The following is a 26,540-nucleotide window of genomic DNA, read 5'->3' on the forward strand; positions in this document are numbered from 1 at the left end:
CAAAGGAATCGAAACCTAAAAGCCCCACTCAGCCTTTCCCCACTTCCCAAAGGGAGATCTGGGCCTCATTCCCACACAACTGCTGTGTGACCTGAACTGATGGATCTATTTGACATTGGATTGTGGTTTACACTACACTTGCCCCGAATGCATTTTCTATCATTTTCCGGCACCAAAATAAACTGCTTGTGGTTCCCATTCATGAATGAATGGATTCAAAATGATTCAGTTCCAGCCGGCCTTAGGGGAGATTTGCATCGATTCTGATCCGCTTGTGGTTCACGACACTTGCATCAAAAAGACGTGGGTTAAATGCATCTGGAGCATGCCCCCCTCTCAGAATGGCTCCAGCAATTCGGATTAAGTGGGAACCAGGGTCATTTGAACTGGTTTCTTGCCATCGGGTTTAAAAGGCAGTGGGAAGGAGGCCATGAAAACACAAGCAGATCTATCTACCTCTCCCTAGCAAACAACAACTCCAAGAGATCCCCAAAAGTCCTCGTTTCCCAGAAAGTTCCCCAAAGAACATCAGCGATACAAGCCCTCATTGCCCAAACCAACAGGAAAAACGAAAGGAGGGAGGGAGGCAGCAGGAAGTAGAGTCAGAAGGAAGGAAGGAAGGAAGGAAGGAAGGGAAAGAGACAGAAAGAAGGGAAAGAGGAAGGAAGGAAAGAAAGAAGGGAAAGAGACAGAAAGAAGAAAGGAAAAGAGGCAGTAACAAATTGAGACAGAAGGAAGGAAGGAAGGAAGGAAGGAAGGAAGGAGACAGAAAGAAGGGAGGGAGGTGGTAAGAAGTATAGATGGAGGGAGGGAGGGAACGGATGGAAGGAAGGGAGGGAGGGAGCGAGGGAGGAAGGATGGAAGGACATGAGGACTTACCTTGGAAGAGGAAGAGACCAGGCATCGTCTTCCTCATCTATTGGTCGTCTGGAGCAAGAAAACCATTTGACCACAGTTTTCCTGGCCCTCTGCAGAGGAAAGAGCCGAATGAGAGTCAGAGAAAGGATGGCTGTCCAGAGCCATGGCCTCAATGGTCACCTCAGGCCTCCCTCTCTGCTTACCCCTCCACGCTTTTTCATAGACTTCCACACACTTGGCATTGTGGTGCTGAGAACTTGGGTAGACCCAAGCCAAGTGCCCTCCAAAAACAGGTCTGGTCCAACTAAGGTCCAGAAGAGCACTGACCAGTATCCAAGGCACTGACCAGTATCCAAGGCACTGGCCAGTATCCAACGCACTGACCCGTATCCAACGCACTGGCCAGTATCCAACGCACTGACCTGTATCCAACGCACTGGCCAATAGCCAATGGCTGCACTGGCCTCAGCTGCATTCTAGAGTGAGTCCAGATTCCAGAGCGGATACGGAATGTTTTCAAAGGCAAACAAATGCATCTGGCTGAGTGGCCATGGTTGCCATGTTCTTCTCTGGGCCTTTCAACTCTGCCTTGAAGGGCAGGCAGAGGTGCTGGGCCATTGGAGGAAATAAACATAGCAGCAGGGTGTTTTCAAAGGCTTGGCACTGCCTTGCTTCTTCCTAACTCTTGTCACTGGACCCCTTCCATCTCCATATGGCCCTTAGTAGTCCCTTCCAACTCTAGGATCCTATGAATTCCTGCAGGGCAGGAGGTGGGTTGGGCTATATGACCCTTAGTAGTCTGTTGCCAACTAGCGCATGGACCCTTTGGGGATCTGCAAATGAAGCAGGTAGACTGGAACAGCCTGGGGCAGGGGAAGTTCCATCCACCAGCCATTGTCAGCAAGTACTCCGGAGGGACCGTTGGACCATTGCACTAGGACAATGGGAGAGCAGGGTTCAAATCCCCCTCTCTTCAGCCAAGGAAGCCTACCGAGTGACCCATGGCGAGTCACATTCTCCCAGCTGAACATGAGCCAAGAGTGTGATGCAGCAGCTAAAAAAGCCAATGCGATCCTAGGCTTCATCAATAGGAGTCTAGTGTCTAGATCAAGGGAAGTAATAGTGCAACATGGATACACTTGAGCACTAAAAATTAAATACATAGATATAAGACTTCAGGCTGAGCATAAGCCAACAGTGTGACGCAGCAGCCAAAAAAGCCAATGCAATCCTAGGCTTCATCAATAGGAGTGTAGTGTCTGGATTGAGGGGAATAATAGTGCCAACTGGATACTACACTTGGGCAGTAAAAAAGGGAAATGTATTGATGGGGGACATCTGGCTTGACGTGAAAAAGCGATCTGGGTGCCTTAGTGGACCTCAGGTTGAACATGAGCCAAGAGTGTGACGCAGCAGCTAAAAAAGCCAATGTGAACTTAGGCGACATCAATAGATTTATAGAGAAAACACTTCTCTAGGCATTCATAGGTCCTTCAGCATGACTCTATGATCAACCTTTGGCAGATGTTGACCATAGAGTTGCCCTGGAGAACCTATAACTACTTCTCTAGGTATTTGTAGGTCCTCCATTGTGATTCTATGACCAACTCCTGGCAGAAGATCAGTGGAAGATGTTCCCTCGGAGAATGGTGGAGCCTCCTTCTTTGGAGGTCTTTAAACAGAGGCTGGATGGCCATCTGTTGGGATGCTTTGATTGAGAGTTCCTGCATGGCAGAACGGGGTTGGACTGTATGTCCCTTACGGTCTCTTCCTCTATAATTCTGTGATCCTATGAGTTGTTCAGAGGGGTTTTGCCACTGCCATCTCTGAGGCTGAGAGTATGTGACTCTTGGTGGCCACCCTTGGAAACAGAGGGACAGGACGAGGCAGGAAACTAGTTCTCCTATTCTCAAGTTCCATTCTTCTTTACTTTCCACCTTGAAAAAGAGAGTGAAGGGAAACAGAGGGGGAAGATAACCCACACTCTTGCAGCTCATCCCATTGAAGTCCTATGAAGGCAGAGGCTGTTTCTCTTGCAAGGGAGAACAGTTAGCTTTGGAGACATTAATTTCCCACTGTTGCGTCTCACACGAGGGGCTGGTGTTTGCTAAGAAGGGAACGCGATAAGGGAAAGCCACTCTGTCTGGCCGCTTTATAGATAAGCGCCGCTCGGTATAGAAATTACAGCTATGGGGGGAATATATATAAGAGGAGCTCTTGGTGGCAGAGTTTGAGAGAGCAGCCGAGCAAAAGAGGAGGATTAAGCCATTGATATGGCCTTCAGAACTCAGCAAGGAGAAGGAAATGTCACAGAGCCACATTGCTGGGCATGGCGCATAGTAGGGTCCTCCTTGGGAAGGCGGAATGGCCGAGTTCAAATCTCACCTTTTCACTGAACTTGCTATTTATCTGCGCCTTTTGAGCCTTTTTGCTTTTGGAGAAAAGAAGGTTAAGAGGTGAAATGATAGCCCTGTTTAAATACTTGAAGGCATGTCATGTTGAGGAGAGAGCAAGCTTGTTTTCTGCTGCTCCAGAGAATAGAATGCAAAGCAATGGGTCCAAGCTGCAGGAAAAGAGATTCCACCTCAACATTAGAAGAACTTACTGATAGTAAGAGCTGTTCGACAGTGGAACACACTCCTTTGGATTGAAATTTATGGGGATGTCATAAGTCCAGTCGCAACGTGAAGGCACATGCACACAACCTTCATGTTGCACTGAGATATAATGGGGATATGTCCTTATTTAAACGTTTAAAGTCTTAGGAATTTGGGGTTAAGTTCCAGGAAAAACCGCGGCATGCAGCCAACTGACCGTTCATAACAGCAGAAGTCTTGTTTATCCCTCGAAAGTCCTGGCATGGTTTTTTCCTCCGTTGGTTGCTCCACTTAACATGCAAACTTCCCCAAGCAGTGACCTCAGTACAGGCCATAAAACTCTTTTTATGGGGTTTGTAAAACATATTACAAGGAAGAGGTGGCCGTTAATATGGCAAATGAGGTTAACGGTGGGTGCTGCTTCTGATGTCTTTCCAACCTTGATAGATATCTTTAAGGAGGGAAGCATTCTCAAAGAGACCTATGGGGACCCCAGGAATGTCATAGGACAGTGATGGCGAACCTATGGCACGTGTGCCAGAGGTGGCACTCAGAGCTTTCTCTGTGGGCACATGTGCCGTCGACCCAGCACAGAGTTTGCCAGAGTTTGTTACTAGAAAGCCAGAGGTACATGGCACTTTGCAATTAATAAGTGGGTTTTGGGTTGCAGTTTGGGCACTCGGCCCCGAAAAGGTTCACCATCACTGTCATAGGACCTTAGGCAAGGAATCCTCAGAGGTTTGGCAGCAAAGGGGGAAAGAAGGAGGTGAGAGAAACTGGGGCATGTCAAAAGCAGCTGAAAAAGTGGGACGACGGAGGATTAACTGGGACGGTCCTTGCCAAATCCTTGCCAAATCCGTGCAGTTGGAGAGTAGAATCAAAGGCCCCATACAGACAGGCCAAAATAAAGCTGCTTCGGGTCACCTTGGAGGTATGCTATTTAATTGATGCATGCGTCCTAAGAGTCTGGAAGCTGCACCAAAGCTGCACTCCATTCCTTAGGACTGGAACCTGGCTTTGGCGTGGCTTCTGGACTCTTAGGACGCATGCATCATGTAAACAGCATACCTCCAAAGTGACCTGAAGCAGCTTTATTTTGGCCTGTCTATATAAAGCCATAGAATCATAGAAAAATAGAGTCGGAAGAGACCACAAGGGCCATCCAGTTCAACCCCATTCTCCATGCACTTCCCTCAACCAGAGCAAGAAAAAATATCCGCACATCTGAAGCCTCTAAGCTTCCTCAAAGCAAAGTGTCCCTTGATTTTTCCTCCCAAATACTTCCTCCTTCACTTGCCAACATTGTTGCTTCTCCTTCAAGGCTTGACTTTGACCATTGGGAGCAGGAAGCAGCGGCAGAATTCAGCCACGATTCAGAAATCCCCAGCCCCATTGCTCCGCAAGCTCAAGGAAAACGTCCCTAGAAGCAAAATCCAAGGCCAGGGTTAAGTGGGGAAATTTGCAGGCAAAGGCCCTATACAGACTGCCAAAATAAAGCTGCTTCGGGTCACTTTGGAGGTAGGCTGTTTAAATAATGCATGCATCCTGAGAGTCCGGAAGCTGTGCCAAAGCCACGCTCCATTCCTTAGGACTAGATTGTGGCTTTGGCATGGCTTCTGGATTCTTAAGAAGCATGCTACATTTAAACAGCATACTTCCAAAGTGACCCGTAGCAGCTTTATTTTGGCCTGTGTGTATGGGGCCAAAATCTTCCCTGAACAATTGTCTTAGCTGGGATTTCCGCCAAGTTGTTTGCCATTACAAAAAGCAAGCCAGAAGCCATCATGGAACTTGGATACTCTCAAATGCCCACATAAAACTGGCTATAGTCTATGGCTATTTCACCCATCCCTCTCCTCTCGCCAAATCCCTTTCCATCCTCTCCTTATAAAAGCTATCCCATCCTTTCCCCAAAACTGGGACTCAGGGCAGCTATCTTTCCATCTGATCCCAAAGCCACCCACTTCTACCTGTTGCAAAACGTCTTATGCTCTAGGGATAGAAAGCATGTTTGAAAATGGACAGGTAGCTTACCTGTAATGGTATTTCTTCGAGTGGTATTATTTTCTGTAGCAAAACACTAGTTTCTGCATTGAAAATGCCTTCCCTGGAGCATCATGTGCTATTTCCCACTGTAAAATATTACGTGTGAGTTTTGCACAGAATACACCCTGAACTGTGTTTAGTCTTTGAAAACTGCACTCTCTTGTAGTAGGACGAGCGTTACTCAAATGACTTGTTGCTCCCTTCGAACACAAAACCAGTGATGAATTACAACCTGTACCAGTCAATCGGTATCCAAGTGAGTGCTACAATTGTGGAGTGTGGATATATCCTAAGTGGTTTCAACTTCAGCATCTCTAGTAACAAAGGACAGTCACAGTCAATAATGGGCTTCATAGACCAGCGGCCTGGCTCTCTACTGAGTAGCTTCATAGAATCATAGAATCATAGAGTTGGAAGAGACCCCAAGGGCCATCCAGTCCAACCCCATTCTGCCATGCAGGAACTCTCCATCAAAGCATCCCTGACAGATGGCCATCCAGCCTCTGCTTAAAGACCTCCAAGGAAGGAGTTGCCACTACACTCCGAGGAAGGAGTTTGTTCCACTGTCAAACAGTCCTTACTATCAGGAGGTTCCTCCAGTGTTGAGGTGGAATCTCTTTTCCTGCAGCTTGCATCCATTGCTCCAGGTCCTATTCTCTGGAGCAGCAGAAAACAAGCTTGCTCCCTCCTCAATATGGCATCCCTTCAAGTATATAAACAGGGCTATCATATCCCCTCTTAACCTTCTCTTCTCCAGGCTAAACATCCCCAGATCCCTAAGGCGTTCCTTTAGGGCATGGTTTCCAGACACTTCATCATTTTAGTGTGAGTAAGAATACCAGCCTGCGTTCAAACTGAAACCTTCAAGTAAGACACCTTGCCCCTTGTTAAAAGCCGATTTCCCCTTTCACCAAACACCGTGTCATTTTGTTCTTTGCAAAGGCTGGCGAGGACTCCTGCCGCAAAGCCATGCTGCTCTGCTCCGCTATTTGATGTACACACTGCTGTTTTCCTTTCCCGTTTTGCTTTAACTGAGCGTCGGGATGCAGGGAGGGAAATATACCTTTTTGAAGGGCGCCTAATTGGGCATCAGCCTTGTGGCACACGCCGCACTCTTTACAGCTTATTATTTTAAAGTAATTTTGCCTGTCACAGTCTCTCTCTTGTTTTGGAGGAGCTGCATGCTCTCTGCCAGGTTGTGTCACAGCTGTCCCCCCCTTACAAACAAGACAACTTCTTTCAGGTGTGCAGAATAACATGCCACAGGCCCCACTGCCTCTGCCGCACCTTGCCTGTTTGATTCTGGTTCTTTCAAGTAAACGCCGCGCGGCTGGGATTTCACGCCTGTCATCTTGACGAAGGTCATTACGTTTTTTGGTCAGAGGCTGCTTTAAATGACAAATTTGCCTTCAGGTTCCTTCCCTGCACCCTTCAATTTTTCCCCCCAATGTCACTTTGCTTTCAAATGCTGGCGCTATCTTGCTTTGACAATGCTGTTTAGCATTTTGTTGCACAGAGGGAACCCAAGCTTTTCAGGCTGCATCAATAGAAGTCTAGGGTCTAGATCAAGGGACGTAATAGTGCCACTCTATTCTTTGGTCAGGCCTCACTTGGAATAATGCTGTGCCCAGTTCTGGGCACCACAATTCAAAAAGGATGTGGAGAAACTGGAGCCATGTGTCCAAAGGAGGACAACTAAAATGGTGAAGGGTCTGGAAACCATGCCCTATGACAGTGATGGTGAACCTTTTTGAGGCTGAGTGCCCAAACTGCAACCCAAAACCCACTTATTTATTGCAAAGTGCCATGTCTAGTAACAAACTCTGGCAAACTCTGTGCTGGGGAGACAGCACATGTGCCCACAGAGAGGGCTCTGAGTGCCACTTATGGCGTGCCATAGGTTTACCATCACTGCCCTATGAGGAACGACTCAGGGAGCCGGGTATGTTTAGCCTGGAGAAGAGAAGGTTAAGAGGGGATATGATAGCCCTGCTTAACTATTTGAAGGAGTGCCACATTGAGGAGGGAACAAACTTGTTTTCTGCTGCTACAGAGAATAGGACACAGAACAATGGATGCAAACTGCAGCAAAAGAGATTCCAGCTCAGCATTAGGAGGAACCTCTTTAGAGTAAGGGCTGCTTGACAGTGGAAGACGCTCTCTTGGAGAGTGATGGAGTCTCCTTCCTTAGAGGTCTTTAAACAGAGGCTGGATGGCCATCTCTCAGGGATGCTTTGTGAGTTCCTGCATGGCAAGGGATTGGATTGGATGGACCTTCTGGTCTCTTCCAACTCTATGACTCTATTCTATGCTTCTAGGCTCTTCTTTACAATAAACCAGATCTTCCCAAGGTACGCGGAGGAGAAAAAAAAGAGAGGGAGATTTACAAAACAGAGCAAGGAAGGAGGATAAGTAGGCATTTTTAGTTCTTTTCCTCTCTGCACCAGCTCCTGCTACCTTTGGCAGTTCAAAAGCTCCAAACCTTAATTGGTTTTATTTCACCATGGTATAAATCAAGCTCCTTGGCTGTATGTCAATTATTTTGGGGGGTGTCGGTTCATTCAACTTTCACAACATCGCTGTGAATATTTTATTAAGAGACTAAGAATTGTTACATGGACAGATCTTGTAGCACCTCTGAGACAATAAGTGAAAGGAAGAAGTTGGCTGCATGAGCGTTTGGAGACTTCAGTCTGCGTTCTCAGATGCATTTAGGAAGTAGACTTTAGTCTATGAAAACTCATACTGCCAACTTCTTTCTTTCAGTGAGTCTCAAAGGTGCTACAAGATCTCTCTACATACTGATTCTACATACTAACACGGCTATATCTTTCAATTCTAAGAATTGTTATGGCAGACTCTTCCGTTTTTCCTTAGGGAAAGGAGCCGGGAGCGAAAGAAGCGCCACTCCAACCGCACACACAAAACTCTGGAAACCAATCCCCCAAAATATGACGCCTCAATATGACATCCCTTCAAGTATTTAAACAGGGCTCTCATATCACCTCTTAACCTTCTCTTCTCCTGGCTAAACATCCCCAGCTCCCTGAGTCGTTCCTCATAGGGCTTGGTTTCTTTTCAGTTCTGGGAATGAATGGCCACCTGCCAGTTTGGGGGCAGCAAACAGTAGTAAGTTGGCTCCCTCCAGAGGACAGGAGGGTATGTTTTCTTCCAAGGGTTAGTCAGGTCTCATTATGGGATTTTCAAGGTAAAAGGCATTCAGGGAATGGTTTACCATTGCCTCTTTCTGTGTTAACAATCCATTGCATACCGCATGAAAGATATTAAAGACGCAGATGGTTTGACTGAAGCTTGACAGGCGGCCAGTCCAAGAACTCTGCTTTGAAACGCAGTCATCCTCAGAGTATTGACTAACGGTCTTCTTCGGAGCAGTATCTTAAGTGATCTGTGTAAGAAAACAATACAAGTAACTATGATGTATATCCATCCATAATCAATATCATAGTAATAATTTTTTTGCACATTACCAACATGTCCTACTTGCTAAGTCAAACTGGAGCGATACCAAATCAAAGGCTTTCATGGCCGGTATCCATAGTTTTTGTGGGTTTTTCGGTCGATGTGGCCATGTTCTAGAACTTATTCCTGACACCTGTGGCTGGCATCTTCAGAGAATAAATTCTTCCAGAACATGGCCACATAGACCACAAAAAGCTATGGGTACCAAGAGAGTCAATTCCATACTAACTCCCTCAGAGATAAGCTAAAACACCACTGATATGGACCCAGAGATTCTCCGCTAGTGTCAATGCCACCTCTTGCCACTGTTGGGTAAACTACCCACATTGGCACATTGAATCTGGCTCCTCAGCCAAAAGTCTGCCTAATTTGGGACTCCCGACCATCAGCATAGCCTCTTACCTCATTGACGCATGCAATGTCCCCACGACAGAAAGGTCATTGTGGAAACCACAGCTGTGAATCTGTTGATGGCCAGTTGACTGAAGTCTCTTGAAGGTCTCTCCCTCATAGGTCACTAAAAGTCAAAGCCGACTTGATGGCAAATAACAAGAGCAACAAGAGTCTGGCCCTAGTACAAAACCATAAACCATTATATACATGCAATATACAGAGAACAAAGGGGGGCAGATTGAAGTGGCCTTTCTGATCTGCCACATATTCCCCCACATGTCTGAAGCTCAGCAAAGCATCTGCCTACAGAGAACAGTCACTTAAGGGATTCCTCCCTCTTGCTAAGGTACCTTTGGGGTGCTTTCGTTGCCCGTTGTGCATTTTACACACCAAGGATCCCCCCCTTTGCTACAGAAGTGACTGTAGAAATGATTGCAACCTCAAGAATAAGAACTCTGAGCTCTTAAATCCCCCGTATTCATCAAACATACTGTAGTCCCGAGTGCATTAATACATTTAAAAATGAAAGACACTGAATGTGGGATTTGAAGAGCTTTTATTAAAGCTAGTAAAGGGGGTGAGGGAAAGGGGGGAGTGGAAAAGTAAGATTTACACAAACACACATTTTGCATTTGACACAACACTGGAGAAAGGTTAAGAAAAGGATGCCGCTGCATCTATCCGTTGGCATCCCCAAACTTGCCAACACGACACTGGGGCTAAGAACAGTTTGCCCTACGCTGAATGGTGCAGCAGAATACTCACTAAAATCAAAGTGGGAAGTTTTACAATTTAGGGCATGAAACAAGAATACTCATCTTACTCATATAAGAAGTTGTAAGCATATGCTTCAGGGTCAAGGAGTGGAAAAAGAAGGGCTTTTGTCACACAACTAAACTAAAATTGGGGAAGCCCTCCCATTTAAATTAAGCCACAAATGCACAAGGAAGGGAAGTATTGGCTTTAGTTCATAAGGAAACTGCGTGGCATCATTGCATAGTATCTTGACCAACCTAGAGGGGGGAAAGGAAACTCAGAACCTCCACTGGCCCAGTCACATTTCCACCTATGTGGAACTGGATCAGTCCAATGGGACCAGGGGCAAGGAGTGAGAAGGATCTAAACAAAACAAGCCAAAAAAAAAAAAAACCAACCATCTCCAGTGACAAGAAATAACAGGGCCAAGAGGTGCTCATTTCTGGTTTGTCTTTGGGTGGATGGCTCCCAAGTGTTGCAAAGGCATTCTCGGGGGCCAATATGCCGTTTCAAGACCAGGTTTCTACATTTGGCACGGAGTGCCTACAGACTCGAGAAGGGGAGCTGCTCTCACCCCTTTGCTCCCCTGGCTTGTATCCGTATCATTTTATAAATAGGTTTTGCCTAACAAAAAGGAAGAAAACTGCATTCCAAGTTACATTTCCAGTCATTAAAAATGGAGACAAGCAGAAAACACGAGCAAATCCAAACATCTTCACATTTTCCTGCCCATGTCCTGTATCCTCTTTGGATGGGTAAGGAGGACTCTTTGTGAGGAAGAGAAGAAAGAGTGTGAAATCTGTGCAGGATCTGGAGTGAGCAGCAGAAGAGTGTTTGCTGGAAACAAAAAGGTTTTGACTCTGGGTGTCTGAAACTGCCATGTACTAAAAAGGCACCAGGCCTTGCCTAAAGGACACAGAGCAACTATTTGGGGAGTAGCGAATGAGTGCAAAGATGAGTGGGAAATGGATCAACCACTGTAATGTCTATCAGATTCACATCTGGGGAGCAGAGGCAACTAGGAGTGTGCTGATTCTTGGCAGGCCTGGCTCCTTGTTCCCAATCTTTGTGAGCTGGTCAGTGCAGGGGTTTCATAAGCACTCCCATCAAAACCCGGTGGAGCTGTATATGTGAGAGAGCTTCTGGTGGAGCTGTCTCTCATTGAGGAAGAGCCTTTGCAAACTCACTCAAAAAGAGAGAGAAGCAAAACTAGTGATGGCAACACTGCAAGGAGCTTAAGGCCTCATTCACAACCTGCCGAAAAGCAAAGGAGACGGTGAGACCTCTCGCAGGTCCAAGGGAAGCGCAGTCTCTGGTTGGAAGCTTAGCTCATCTCTGAGAAGAATGCCTCCTGAAGGCATGCCATAAAATATTTGCGCCAAGAGAGGCCAAAAGCTTCCCAGCGGGATCAAAAACGTGGCACTTTTGTGTTAACGTCAGAAGGTGGGTGCTGAATGGCAGCCCACCTCCTTGAGTGGCTCAGTTCTGTGGCTCTCTGGTTGTGACCAGGCCTCAGTTCAAATGATGGTGGTGCTGAAGAAATATCACACGGAGAACTTGAAGCACCCCAAGAGGAGCCAAGTCTTTTAGCAAACTGCTATAATCCAGGAACGGAGGACAAAAAAACAGATACTCAGCAGCCTGCTGCCTAAGAGCAGTTTATGAAACTGCCACTCTTCTAAAGCTAAACTCCAAGTTCGCATTTCTTTGTTCCATGCTTGTTGGCACAAGCCCACTAGCGCCAGGCCTACCAGCTCTTATCTCTCACCAGCTGGCTACTTCTGCCCATTGCCTGGCACTCTGCTGGAGACGGAGGGCACGCTTTGTTGGCTGCACCGGTATTTACAAATCCTTGGGCTCCACATTGTCAGTTACACGTTGCTGACTCTGGTCTCTGCGGAAAGAGTGGCGCTGGTACTGGAGGGCATGAGCGATCGCTCCCTTCGGACATAGCGAGGTTTCCGGACTGCAAATGGAAAAGAGGTTGTTATTACCACCTGCTTTTGGGAAATGCCTTGGAAACTAATGTTTCCAGTAATAATAATGATAATAATAATTATTTATTTATATCCCGCCTCTCCAATGAGATTTTGGTGGCTAACACATTGCTAATAACAGTCTCCCAAAGGTGGGACTACAACTCCCAGAATCTCCAGTCAGCATGGTCAAGAAAAAGAACGGCCTAAGCAGTTCGTAGGCTCAGCAAGTGCATTCTCACCACAATGAGAATAAAGGAAGGTCTCTCTTCTTACTCCACCCAGGGTCCTTCTCCACCCAATCTTTGTTCACTTACTTGGCGTTTGCAGTGTGTTAGAAACATTTGCCTATGTAGGTTTTCCTTACTTGTATATTTTTTAGGTGCTGCAAGGATTGGTATTCCCTTCCTCCATCTGCAGCATAACCACAGCCAAGTGTACCTGAAATCCTCTGATGCCGCCCCATACGATCATTCCCTATGTTGTGGCTAGTAGGCAAGATTCACAGAAACATCACCATAGAGCAGCAGTTCTCAACCTTTCACCAGGGGTCACCTAAGACCATCGGAAAACACATATTTCTGATGGTCTTAGGAACCGAGACACTGCTCCTCTATCCAGGGGGTCACCACAACATTGCAGCATTAGGAAGGTTGAGAACCACTGCCATGGAGCAATGATTAGAGCAATGCTGAGACCCTCAAGGACCCTAGTGGATTCCAGCAGTGATGTTATCATTTTGCAATTGCGTACAGACACATAGCCAGATGCTTCTGCAACTTTGCCTACTTTCCATGAACCAGGGAATGGACTTGGGGTGGCTCCATAGGCTTTTCAGAAAGTGCAGGTGGGGAGGCATAGGGCCCAGCATAGAGTAGGCCAACATGCAGGCAATGCTATGCTGAGCCATACAGGATTGCAGCCACAGAGTGAAAAGCTCAAGGTGTGTGCATATCACTTCTTCTTCATGTCAGAGATCAGGAATTGGTGGTATGGGTCGATGTGGGTCGAAAGAATATATGGACTTTATTCTTAGGTAAGATTCTCTGTATGCAACCAATTTTCCTATACAGTACCAAGGACAAGTGCACCTCCAGATGTTCCTGGTCTATAGCTGCTACCAGCCCAAGCCAGTGTTGCCAACAGTGAAGGATTATGAGAGCTGCAGTCTGAAATATTCAGAAGCAACACAATTACCCACTCTGTCCTAGAAGAATAGTCTATTTCTCTATTCTCTAGTCTATTTCTCACCGAGACAGTCATTTAGTAGCTGGGCTGGAAACAATACCAATGAGGGTTTAAAATCAATTCAACACCCCCCTGCCCAGGACACAGATAAATATCCTGGAATCCCTTCCCTTGGCACCTGATTTCTAATTATCAAGGCTTCTCTATAGTAAGAGAAGCTTGGTCATATTTCTCCCCATTTGCAGCCACACACAAGCTGACTACCTTTGAAAACTGCAAGTAAAAGGGGACCAACTCTTATCTTACTAGTTACTTCCATTGCTAGATGTACAGTACTTCTCTTTTTTTGGATGATAACTCCCAGAATATGCTGAGTTGCTGTCCAAAAACGTAACCTTTTCAAGGTCTTCTCTTTGACTCTGGCTTATATTACAGAAAATACAGCAAACGGTGAAGACCGTCTGCACTTTGGAGGTGAAGAACCTCAGACTCTCCCAAAACATAGATACTTTCATCAAAAGAATAAATGTTCCGATTTGGCAGCAAAGCACTCTTCGGGGAACAGGATTAGCCTTTGGATCCCCATGTTTCTTGCATCTAAGGCCCCATACAGACTGCCAAAATAAAGCTGCTTCAGGTCACTTTGGAGGCATGCTGTTTAAATGATGCATGTGTCCCAAGAGTCCGGAAGCTGTGCCAAAGCTGCTCTCCAGTCCTTAGGACTGGATCATGGCTTTGGCATGGCTTCCAAACTCTTAGTATGCATGCATCATTGAAGCAGCATGTCTCCAAAGTGACCCGAAGCAGCTTTATTTTGGCCTGTCTGTATGGGTCCATAAGGAACCCATGCCACTCCCCTGTAATCCCTGCATTTCGTCTGCCATCCTTTACTGGTATGGCGACACGTTTTTAATTCACCAAGTCCATCTATGAGCCACCTGGGAATCTCTTCCGACGGTCTGAGCCACAAACATCCCATGCCAAGCCCAGCTTGGCAATTTTCTTTTCCGAGTACCTATAAAGATCCCTCACTACCTGAAATCCATCTCTTTTCAAAGCATGCCTCTTTAAGTGCCAAATATGCTGGGTTTTTAAAAAGGGAGAGAGGAGAGTATTTTCACAAGGCAATATAATTTTGTATTTATGACCTTGATTGGTATTGTTAGTACTTTAGGTTCCAGAGATTTTGGGGGTCGAGTTTACTATCCAGAGAGTAGGATTTTTTTATAACAACAAACAAACAAACAAACAAACAAACATGCTTCATAGGGGAAATTGGTTTTTTTGTTTTTGCTTTTCTGCAGAAAAACCTGTTGGCACCATTTGATAACAAGGATAATAAAGAGCTTAGTGCAAAGGCAGCACCGGAAAAGATTCTTACCTGAAGAAGGGGGAGATAACATTGATGCCTGTAAAGACAGGGAGAAGATTAGGGTTTCTCAAAGTACTGTGATAGGAAGCATCACACTAAGGCAAGATAAGTATTTTCTTCACATTCTCAGCGTAACTGAGAGCCAATTTGAAATGCAAGAGGAAAGGCACTCAAGGTGCTAGGCACCGTCCAGCCATCATTTCCTAGATTCTCCAAGGCAGCCGCATTATTGGAATATCCCTTTCTGCCCCTCCAAAAAAGCATGTTCAAGAGATTCTTGAAATGCAAAACACAGTTCCCTGTGCAGCTGCGGCTCTTGAAAGGACACAGAAACAATCAAACATGGAGCATTGTTCCAGGTTCTTGCAAAGCTGTTACAGGATCCAAGCAATCCCAACAGGTATCGCTGAATGGGTGCCAGTTTGGCTATCCCAACTTCCAGGGACTTGGTTGGGAGGGATCATGTTTTACCTCTCTGCCACGTGGTTATTAAAGATGAGGAGGGAAAAAGAAGGCGGCAATTCTAATCCAGCGACCACAAACATGGATGAATATAGCTTTTAGGAGCTAGGCCAGGGATGGCGAACCTTTTAGAGACAGAGTGCCCAAACTGCAACCCAAAACTCACTTATTTATGGCAAAGTGCCGCATCCCTCTGGCTTTCTAGTAATGAACTCTGGCAAACTTTGTGCTGGGGTAACGGCGCACATGCCAACAGAGAGGACTCTGAGTGCCACCTCTGGTACATGTGCCATAGGTTCGCCACCCCTGAGCTAGGCACTCAAAGCATGGAAAAGCAAATCTGCCCATTTGAGTTTTTTTGATATCCAGATTGTGAAATTTAAGTTCGTTCTGTCAAATTTATGAAATGAAGGTCACATCCATCTCTACTCCTGTTAAACATATCGGGAATACGGTTTCAATACTTACTGATTCAGCAGACTGTACAACAGTCCCTAAAGGGAAGAGGATGAAAAGGGGGAAAGTATTAATGGCTGAAGTTGTCCCTTTTGGTGCCATGCCTTTAACAGAAAAGTGCTCTATGTAGAACGTGCATTTCCTCACATTTACTCACAGGTGATTTTGCCAGTTGCTTCCTCTGAAATAGAGCCTGCTATTCACTGGCGGTCTCCTATCCAAGTACTAATCAGGGCTGACCCTGCTTAGCTTCCAAGATCAGGCCTTTATGGCATGTAGGCCAACACATAATATATATGAAGTAAGAATACAATAACTACCCCAAGATATAGCAATGGCCACTACTTTAGAAGGGCTTCAAAGGATTAGGTAAAATTGAGGAAGAGGGATTAGGATAAATAAATGGCACCTCATTGTCCAGAGACAATGTAATTGCAAGTACTATACTCTGTGATCCAAATATTTTAAAGCTTTAAAAAACATCCATTCCAAAAGCAAACCTTGATTTTGCCATTTTATATAAGGGACACCATTTTACTATGCTGCGGTCCTCAAACCAAACCACAGTGGATACCAAGCACCCACTGTACAGATATATCTGAGCTGGTGAGGTCTTTTTCTCTGGACAGCTTCAATAAGATGTTGGATAGCTTCCTGCTGGGGATGTTGTCTAGCTGGAGATCCTGCACTGAGCATGGGGCCCATTCTATCTCTGTGATTCTATCATAGGTTTCATAAAGTTATTCGGAAAGAGAACTGCCAGGAGAAACACACCTTTGCTTCTTCTATAGAAGAGGTTTGGAAGTTTGTTGGCGCGTTTGAGGTAGAAGAAGAAAGCGACACACAGTATGAGGAAAAGGCTGATAATGAAGGTCCCAAAAATGAGGAAAGCAGCTATTTCTGGTCCCCCTGTGAAGTGAGAATAGCAAAAGGTGAGCAACAGTCCTCAAGAACAAGCATGCCTTCCTACTACTATAAGACAAAATGTTCAGCCCTGAGATTTGGCTTCTAAATGGCCATTAAAATGCCAACCACTCAATAATGGAAACCTATTGCATGACCGTGGGCAAGTCACACTCTCTTAGCCTCAGAAGAAGGCAAAAACAAACCCCTTCTGAACAAATCTGGCCAAGAAAACCCCATGGTTTTCTTGGTCAGATTTGTTCAGAAGTAGGTTGGAGGTCTTTAAGCAGAGGCTGGACGGCCATCTGTTGGGTATGCTTTGACTGAGAGTTCCTGCATGGCAGAATGGGGTTGGACTGGATGGTCCTTGGGGTCTCTTCCAACTCTGTGATTCTATGAGGTTCACCTTAAAGTTGCCATAAGTTGGGAAAGACTTTAAGGCACACAGCAACAATGTTTAGAAATACCTGTACAGTTTCGATAGCCAATGAAAAGGTGGTGGCAAAGGTACTAAGCGAATGCAAACCGACGGCACATTTAAGAGTTCTAGGTGTAAATCCTTTGGCGACAAAAGGAAAATTTCACTGGGGTTGCAGAATACTCATGGGAGAAACAATGCTTTCATTTTGGCCTCCCCACATAACTGCACTCCTGCAGCACCTTGCATATTACAGTGAGAAACATTTTACAGTTAGAAGAGCAGTAATTTCAGATTTGAGTGTTTCAAACTGTCTTGGATGAATTGCTATTTAGACTTGCAGCTCTGTTCATCTTTAATCCATCAGCCTATTAAAAAGGGGCCTTGTTCCCTCCCCGCAGGAAAACCTCTTCAAAATGCTGCTCCTTGGATGCTCCAAACAAGCGGAGTGATTTCCGGTCTGCAACCAAGAGCCTACTCACGGGAAAAGTTGGTGCCTATGGCACTGTGGTTATGTGAAAGCACACTAAACACCCTTGCAGGGTTACTCACCTGTGCCAAGTGTAACTGGGGTGATGGTAGTAAAGTTTGTTTGGGGATTCATTCCTCTGGCAGCATCTACAAGGGAATCGGAAGGGTTGGGAGGTGAGATTGGGGTTAAGGAAAAGAAGACAAAGTATATCATTAGGAAACATGAACTAATCTGTACAATTTCCAAGTCAGAATCTAGCTTGGTTATCTATTCCTATCACTATCCTTGTCCCATTTTGCTAATGCTGAACAGTGCAAAAGGCTGGAGGGCTGAGGAGGAAAAGAACAATACTACAGCATCATCTGAACCGAAAGCTACCATTTTTAACAACGTTCAGTACATATTTACTGCACATATCTGAGGGTTTTTACTAATGGGATGCTCAAAAGCGAGAACTTTGAACTCCGTACAACGTTTTAGAGCATTCAGAGCACTTCACTTCACACGCCGCTTCAAAACCTTCAGAGGTAAATGGCTTATAAGTATCTGCAAATGAACAAATAATCCTGAAAACCAGCCTGGAAAGAAATCCAGTATTATGATCCCCTGAGCTGCAAGATGTAAAAAAAGGAGGGTGAGGGTGAAGATGAGCATTTCTGGCTTGAGATCATTTACATAGATTACTATTGAAATAGCACATTTCAATAGTATATGAAACTGGGGACTGCTTGAATCACACTCAAGCACCTGAATCCATTGTACTGTGCTGCCTCTCTATCCTAACTGAGGACAACTTAGCACCTTTGGATGCCTTTATCTCTCACCTTTCATCACTCTAAAGGAGATAATTCCTATTTTGATAAGACTTAAGGTAAAGTACAGTCACCCCTTCTTATACACGGATTTTTTATACACAGATTTAAGCATCCACAGTTTGAAAATGTTCCAAAAAAGTATAATTTTCAAACATCAAACCTTGATTTCCCAGGGACACCATTGTGCAATGTCATTATATTTAATGGGACTTGAGCATCCACGGATTTTGTTATCCACGGGGGATCTTGGAACCAAACCCCAGAGTATCTCAAGGGTCCACTGTACTTACACAGACCCATGGATAAGCCGACCCAGGTTTTTTGGATCAACTAAAGTTTCTAGACTTATATATTGAGTATATACAGTATTCTAATAATAATAATTCCATTCTATTCTATACAGTATGTCTTCCAACTGCTTTGCAGTGATTTCTGATGGATGGCTAGAAAGTACCAGTCCTACCTCTGGGAGCATCGTAATCAGAGGAGGAAATCAAGGAACAAGTCCTTCTCTGGACATTTTCTTAGATAGGACTCGCAATTGGGAAGAGGGGATGAAGGAAGGCCATGACAGTGGACACTTAGACTATGAACTTACTGTTACGGCAGTCAGTCAGGTTGTAAACAGGTGTTGCGGCGACAGTTTCATTCTCACATTTGATGCAGCTGCTGCTGCCATCTTCGTTCCAACGCCTGTAGCAGCCTGTGCAATGGGGGCGGGAGAGAAAAAGGAGCAGAGAAGGGCAAGAGAAGCATCAAAATCACCCTTCACGCACAATCAAACATCGGATAGAAGTGGCTACCGCTTAGTTTGACTTCCACAAAGCCTCCCCTTCCTCGCCGCTCCTCCAGTTCCTCCAACACCCAGAAGACTCAAAAGGACGCCGGAGTGGCAAGATGGAAGTATCCTCTGTGCACACAAAGCCAAGGAGCCTGGGGATGTCAAGCAGCATGTGCAGCCGCTCAATTTTCTTCTTCATAACTAGACAGTTGCTTCTTGGAATAGTGATGGTGAACCTTTTACAGACCGAGTGCCCAAACTGCAACCCAAAACCCACTTATTTATTGCAAAGTGCCACATTCCTCTGGCTTTCTAGGTACTAACTCTGGCGAACTCTGTGCTGGCGCACATGCCCACAGAGAGGGCTCCGAGTGCCCCCTCTGGCATCCGTGCCATAGGTTCGCCACCACTGTCCTAGAACAACTGGAAGTGCATTTGTCAGCTGCCTCCCCTATTTGAGAAATGATGTCCTACACAAGACGGGGATGGTCCCCTCTCTCAGGCTGCCTGGCAAAACATGAGTGCATGGCACTCCTTGGGCACACAGAACTGCAAGGTTTTTTCAGAGCCAGCCAAGGCATTTCCCTTTTGATGCATCATCAAAACCTGCTGGGATTAGAAACGTATGGATAAGGGCACAGGTGCCCCATGTGCTAGGTTACAGATCAGGATGGCTCTAGGGAGTTCCTAGCCCTACAACTGGAATAGGAAAAATGTGCCCACCCATGTTGTTCTTGGACTGCAACTCCCATTCCAGCCCATGATGAGGGATGATGAGAATGGCAGTGCAACAATGTCTGAAGGGCCCCAGTAGCAGACCCTGCATTCGTCCAAGAAGAAAAGACAAGCAAGAGAGGCAGGAAGACAGCTGGCCTAGGTGGGCCCTGGATGTAATACAGCAGAGCAGTTTTCACATCATGTGGCTCTAAACCTGGGGTGGGTGTCCTTACAGATCTCTGGTCACTTCTTGTTGTTAAAACAGGCCTCTCCTGGGCCTGAAATAGCTCAAAGGGTGCCCTCCATGCATGCCTCAAGATCATACTTGGGGGCATTTAGAGGCAGAAATTGGTGCTTCTTTGTGATGGGTGTACGATGGCGATGTGGTCTTCCAAGGTCTCTTGGCGGGGGTTAATGGGGCGCTTTAACCTCTCACAGTTGTCCGCTCTTTCAAAACAGAAAAACAGTTTAACAATATAATTTAAGACATTACTGGTCTCATACATAAGTCCTTTCTTGAAGAACCTGTCCCTAAAACCGTGTTGGAACAAAAAGGTCTTCCCCACCTGTAGAAGGACAGCAAGGAAGGGGCCAATCTATCCTTCCTAGGGAGGGAGTTCCAGAGCTTGGGGGCAGCCATTGAGATGCCCTTTCATACAATCATAGAGTTGGTGAACTCGCCACGGGTCAGCGTAAGAGGGGCGCCCCAAAGAAGAGATACAAGGACTCCCTGAAACAACATCTCAGGCTTGGCCGGATAGATCACCAACAATGGTCCTCCCTGGTCTCGCATCGGGAGACATGGAGACGCACTATCCATGACGCTGCAGCCTTCTTCGAAAGCTCACGCCAAACAAGCCTTGAAGAGAAACGACAACGCAGAAAAAACCGCAACCTGGAAACATCACCCAAGGATACTTTCTGCTGTGCTTTCTGCAACCAGACTTGTTTATCCCAAATTGGCCTTTTTAGTCACCAACGCGCTAGTATAAAGCGCGGGATCATGAGTCCTTCCTGAATCTTCATTCGCGAAGCAAAGCCAGAGAGAGAGAGAGAGAGTTGGAAGGGACCCCAAGGGCCATCCAGCCTCTGCTTAAAGACCTCCAAGGAGGGATACAAGGGAATGTCTTCCACTGTCAAACAGCCCTTACTGTCAGGAGGTTCTTCCTAATGTTGAGATGGAATCTTTTTTTCTGCAGTTTGCATCCATTGTTCCATGTCCTGTTCTCTGGAGCAGCAGGAAACAAGCTTGCTCCCTCCTCAATATGTCGTCCCTTCATGTATTCTTGTGGTCCCACCTGTAAAAGTGCTGGCAGTGAGAGAAATGCTTCTCCTATGCATCTCAGAGCCCAGTCAGGCTCATGCAAGGAGATGAGTTTGGCCAAATAGCCTGGTGGGATGGGACTTGTAGCTCAACGATATCTAGCGGATTCAAGTTCATGCCTCATTAAGTGAAATGAAGCTGGTGCTTTTCAAGCTCTCTGTACCTGCGACTGGAGTGAGTTGACCATACAAGGTTACTGCTTCAATGCTGAAAAGCCAAGGTAGATGCATAGCAACCCCCCAAAATAAAGAAAGGAAACAAGAGGAGAGAGAAAGAAAAAGGGGTAACAACTTCCCCAGCCTTGAGCCAAAGACAGGGATCAATTATCCCATAAAGCACATGATGAGCGAGGCACTGATCAGCAAACAGAACACCACTGTTTCTCTTTCCCCAGCTGGAAGCTGTGCATTAGATACCCTGGGTGATAAATTGCATCTGACATTTAATCTAAACATAAAAACAGGCCTACTGGGAGGGCACCGCTTTTTTGACAGCATTTAAAAACAATACAGAGGCAGGAGAAAACAAAGCCTTTTTTAAAAACCGGCCCCGGCGATTAATTTTTCATACGTTTAAAAGGTTAACATTCGGAGCCCATTCACAATGGTTTTCCCCCTCCACTCTTTTTAGAGCGCTTTGAACAAAAAGGCACATTAGGTTTATTAGCGGCGGCAATGTAACAGAAAAGCGGCGTGGGGGGAGACTCTTTATTAGCCGTGTGGCGTTCTTTGTTTTGTTAAAAAGGCAAGCAATTTGCCAATTTGAATGTTCCAACACATTGTTAGGTGTTTGGAGGAGTGGGCGACTGTGAGGAGTTAGGAGGCTGCATTAGCCCCCAATATACCTTGGAAGGACACACACCCCATTGCAAAAAGCAAAAAGCCTTCTTTATCCCCTCTAGGGAACATTTCTGATGTGTTTTTAGGCCCACTCCGCAGGCCACATGCAACCTACCCATGTCTACCAAGTCCTAAGGCAGTGATGACAAACCTATGGCACACGTGCCAGAGGTGGCACTCAGAGCCCTCTCTGTGGGCATATGTGCCATCGTCCCAGCTCAGAGTCTGCCAGAGTTTGTTACTAGAAAGCCAGAGGGAGATGGCACTTTGCAATAAATAAGTGGGCTTTGGGTTGCAGTTTGGGCACTCGGCCTCTAAAAGGTTCACCATCACTGTCCTAAGGCATGTAACACTTTCTGCCACACAAACTCACACAGTTGCAAAGATACCCTTTTATTAGCTTATCTCATATATATATATATATATATATATATATATAGTTATAAATCAACCTTGTATCAACCTTGTCACTTCAACCTTCAGAAGGAGAGATTTGGGGATAAGGACGACTGCAGGAAGATCATTCCTTTCAGTCCCATAAAAGCAGTGGGGCATTACTGCACAACCATTTTACCTATGCTGTTATTGGAATAGGACAGCCAACCAAGGCCAACCCAAGACATTTGTCTACTTGGGGTAAAGCAGCAAATTGCACCTCCATTCACATAGCCCTAGTCCATGTTCACAGTAGCGAAAGGTAGGCAAGTTATTTTGAAGCATGGAGCGGAACAGACTCACAACTGATGCTCTATTCCTGGCAGTGAAATGACAACAATATATTAATTCAGTAGAAATGTGTTGCCCTATTGTGTCATTCCATAAGGTTGCTCCTTCCCCTAATGGTTGGGTTGGCTCTCCAACCACTTTGAGCTTTCATTTCTATCCTTCCTTCCAGTCTAGAGGCCTGCAACGAAATATTTGGTGGGATTGCAGATCAGCCCCAGAACTGTCCCAGAAGATAAAAACAGAACCTGCTACAAAGGGCAAATCCCTAAATGGGATTTCTGGACTCAACTGCATCATATTGAGTTCTAACAATAGACCATGATCTATAGTCTGACCATTACGGCTGTAGTTTTTAACAATCCATCATGGCCTACCTGGACTGCACTGGTTGCTGGCAAGACATGTGGTGTTGGCCTCCATCGCATCCATGCAGCATTCCAGCTTGGATTCCTAAAGGTAAGGGAGGAAGATAATGGTGAGGATAACCATAGAATCATTAATGATATTAGTAATAAAAATATCTCACCCCTGACATTCTCTTTTCATTTTAATCCCCCCTTCTATTCATTTTAGATGGCAATAACCAAGCACAAGTTATGGGGAAACGCCACTTTCATGTTAATGGCCAATTAGAAAGGACATAGAGAACCCATATAAATGCCCGCCATCTCAGTGCAGGGGGCAAGGCAGCCACTGTGTGCAAAGAAAAGCTGAACACAGTGTAACTTTGCTCCAAAGGGATTTGAAAAACAGCAGCAGGAAAAGAAGAGAGGGGAGAAGAAAGGAATAACTCATTCTCCACGGTCTGGATCTTTGCATCTGGAATAATGTCTAACGCAGTGATATAGGGCTAGGGTTTGGTTAGGGAGCCCTTCAGAATCACTTCCAGCTCTTTCAATCTTGACTCTATAATGTCTGTGAATGGGCATTTTGTGAGCATAGGTTGCCTGAACCACTCCTGCTCAGAGTCTTTCGCTGGCAAACCATCCTAGACAAGTTGCTCCAGACCTTTGCACCGTAAGGGATATTAAGGTGAAGGTTTTCAGTAGTTGTTCTCAAAAAGGACAGCTATTCTTCCTCATCTCCTGAGGCTGGGAATGAAGTCACTAAGCCTGTACACATAAAACATTAGACCGGCAATTTTGGGGGGATACTGAAAAGAGACAGAGAGCAGAGCTGATTCTAGATGCTTCATAGGATGCTGGCTGCAGTCCTAGAATTCTGTTGCTGAAACAGTGACTTACATTTGCCAGACTGTTTAATGCTTCGCTGTCATGTGTGCTTGCTCTACAAATTCAATTTACAATATAGAAATGTAAATAAACACTAAAGATTACAAAATATCAATATGTTCTCCCTAGGAATATCTAGGTCCTCTGGCGCTAGACTATGGTCAACTATAACCCAAAGTCGCACTGAAGGACCTAGAGAGTCTTAGAGCATTGACGGCGAACCTATGGCACGCGTGCCAGAGGTGGCACTCAGAGCCCTCTCTGTGGGGACATGTGCCATCGCCCCAGCACAGAGTTTGCCAGAGTTTGTTACTAGAAATCCAGAGAGACATGGCATTTTGCAATAGATAAGTGGGTTTTGGGTTGCAGTTTGGGCACTCAGCCTCTAAAAGGTTCACCATCACTGTCTTAGAGAGAATAATCCACTAGGCATTTGTAGCTCCTCCAGTGCAATTCTATGGCCAATGCCTGGCAGATGTTGACCACACAGTTGCACTGGAGGACCTAGAGTTTCCTAGAGAGGTGTTTTCTCAGGTCAAAACATAGTGTTTTTGTTATTTGTGGGTTTTCCACATTCACGGGGGTCCTGTGCCCCTAACCCCATGTGGAGGGACATGTACTTCATACATATTTGTTGCAAGGAGGCTCTCTCACTAAGAAGACCAAGAAGTTACACCTATACCTAGCGATGCCTAACTTGGGTAAGAAGGTACCTTGGCTATAATTGGGACATATGTCCCTTTCTTAGAATTATGCACACCTACCAAGACTTTTGATGCCAATACAGAGCTGGGTTTACCAAACACTACCCACACATGCCCATTTACGTTAAAGGATCCTGGCACAAGGGCAACAATAAGTGTGTGATACAAGTTACTGCATATAGAATGGAGTAGCGGAGAATGTCTTAGACCATAGAGAGCTGGTTCACATATCCTCTCATCTTCAAAACTCAGATGCTCCTGGGCTGGGCCAGTTTGAATGTATTTGAAGGCTATGGTGTAGTGGTTTGAGTGTTGGACTATGACTCTGGAGACCAGGGTTTGATCCCAGCCATGAAAGCCACTGGATGACCTTAGGCAAATCATATACTCCCAGCCTCAGGGGAAGGCAATGGTAAATCTCCTCTGAACAAATCTTTCTGAGAAAACCCCATGATAGGGTTGCTTTAGGATCACCATAATCCAGAAACAACTTTGAATCATCGAAGCCTAGAGTTGCACTGCTCACTTGGTGCCCGCATGTGCAGAGGATCACAAAGACGGCAGCCCTTCCTCAGACATGAAGAGGAAACACACTCCATATATTCCTTGTCAACACCATGTGTGACGTTTCGAAACGAGGGACGAGGCTGTGGAGGAGGGCGCACGCGCGCATGCCCAAACGCACAAATGCACATACAAATGCTAAGAGATGCTCTTTTGTGGAAAACACCAAGATGTGCCCAGATTACAGTAACAGTGTCTACTGCCATATGCATCCTTGTCACTATCTGACGGGAAGTTGGCCCAAGATCTCGCCATAAAATCTTTCAGTAAAGCGTTAAGAAAAGAAAAGCTTCTCACTTGAAGAGTGGGTCTTTGGTGTTTGCTGGGATTTGGTTCCAGGGCCCATTTTTTATTTCTTCAAGCTACAGTACCCACCATATGAAGTCAAAAGACAAATAAGCAAGGCAAGGCTTATATTGTTGTTGTTGTTGTTGTTGTTGTTGTACCCAGACAGAATCCCACATACAACTCCCAGCTAAGGACACTCAGACGCATCATCAATGAATCTCAAACCATTCTGGGCAATGTAAGATACTGCACTTATGCATAGATATAGGATTATGGGGGACACCTGGCTGAATGAAACTATGCGTGAAAGGGATCTAGGAGTCCAAGTGGACCACAACTTGAACATGAGTCAACAGTGCGATGCAGCAGCTAACAAGGCCAATGCGATTTTAGGCTGCATCAATAGAAGTATAGTGTCTAGATCAAAGGAAGTAATAGTCCCACTCTATTCTGCTTTGGTCGCTCAGGCCTCACCTGGAATATCTATAGGAGGACACACAACACAGATGTGGGCACCGATACAAAGCCTTGCCACCAACCCAGATGCCAAGTCTGCCCACACATCTATGCAGCAAATATCATCACCTATACTATTAGAGGGGCTTTCACTTGTTCATGCTCCAAGGCGATTTATGCCATACCATGCCAGCAATGCCCTTCAGCACTGTACACTGGGCAAATAGTCTGAATCTTGCGCCAGGGGATAAATAGTCATGAACTGGACATTAGGAATGGGAATGCACAAAAACCAGTTGCGGAACATTTCAGTCTTCTTGGGCATTCCAACTCTGACCTCAGAATACTGTCAACGTCTTGACAGTAAGGGCTGTTTGACAATGGAATGCGGAGTGTAGTGGAGCCTCCTTCTCTGGAGGTCTTTAAACAGAGGCTGGGTGGCCATCTGACAGGTATGCTTTGATTGAGAGTTCCTGCATGGCAGAATAAGGTTGGACTGGATGGCCCTTGGGGTCTCATCCAACTCTATGATTCTAAAAAGCAATGTCCAGGAATGCATCCACTTCATTAACTGAGCCATGCCTGTGTGTGTTTGTGCAGCAGAAGATGGAGATGGGAGCCTAGTGCTGCTAGGGATGGCAATGCTCTTACCAGGGAGCGAATTTACTTCACTGAAAGATGAAGGAAGTGTCTTCTAAAATTAGATCCCACGCTTCC

General features: G+C 45.7%; 1 protein-coding gene across 1 annotated transcript in view; it reads right to left on the reverse strand.

The window, feature by feature from the left end:
- Positions 1 to 9,919: 9,919 nt before the first annotated feature.
- Positions 9,920 to 26,540, reverse strand: part of C7H1orf159 (chromosome 7 C1orf159 homolog) — a 29,946-nt gene continuing 13,325 nt past the window's right edge. Inside the window, exons 3-9 of the mRNA XM_042477760.1 lie at positions 22,954 to 23,029; positions 18,791 to 18,895; positions 17,458 to 17,523; positions 16,359 to 16,493; positions 15,597 to 15,622; positions 14,676 to 14,703; positions 9,920 to 12,096 (exon numbers count right to left, since the gene is read on the reverse strand). Of these exons, the coding sequence (XP_042333694.1) occupies positions 12,002 to 12,096; positions 14,676 to 14,703; positions 15,597 to 15,622; positions 16,359 to 16,493; positions 17,458 to 17,523; positions 18,791 to 18,895; positions 22,954 to 23,029 (531 nt within the window). The 3' untranslated portion in view covers positions 9,920 to 12,001. The remainder of the gene's footprint in view (positions 12,097 to 14,675; positions 14,704 to 15,596; positions 15,623 to 16,358; positions 16,494 to 17,457; positions 17,524 to 18,790; positions 18,896 to 22,953; positions 23,030 to 26,540) is intronic.

Source organism: Sceloporus undulatus, chromosome 7 (assembly GCF_019175285.1).
Source record: "Sceloporus undulatus isolate JIND9_A2432 ecotype Alabama chromosome 7, SceUnd_v1.1, whole genome shotgun sequence".
Taxonomy (NCBI): Eukaryota; Metazoa; Chordata; class Lepidosauria; order Squamata; family Phrynosomatidae; genus Sceloporus; species Sceloporus undulatus.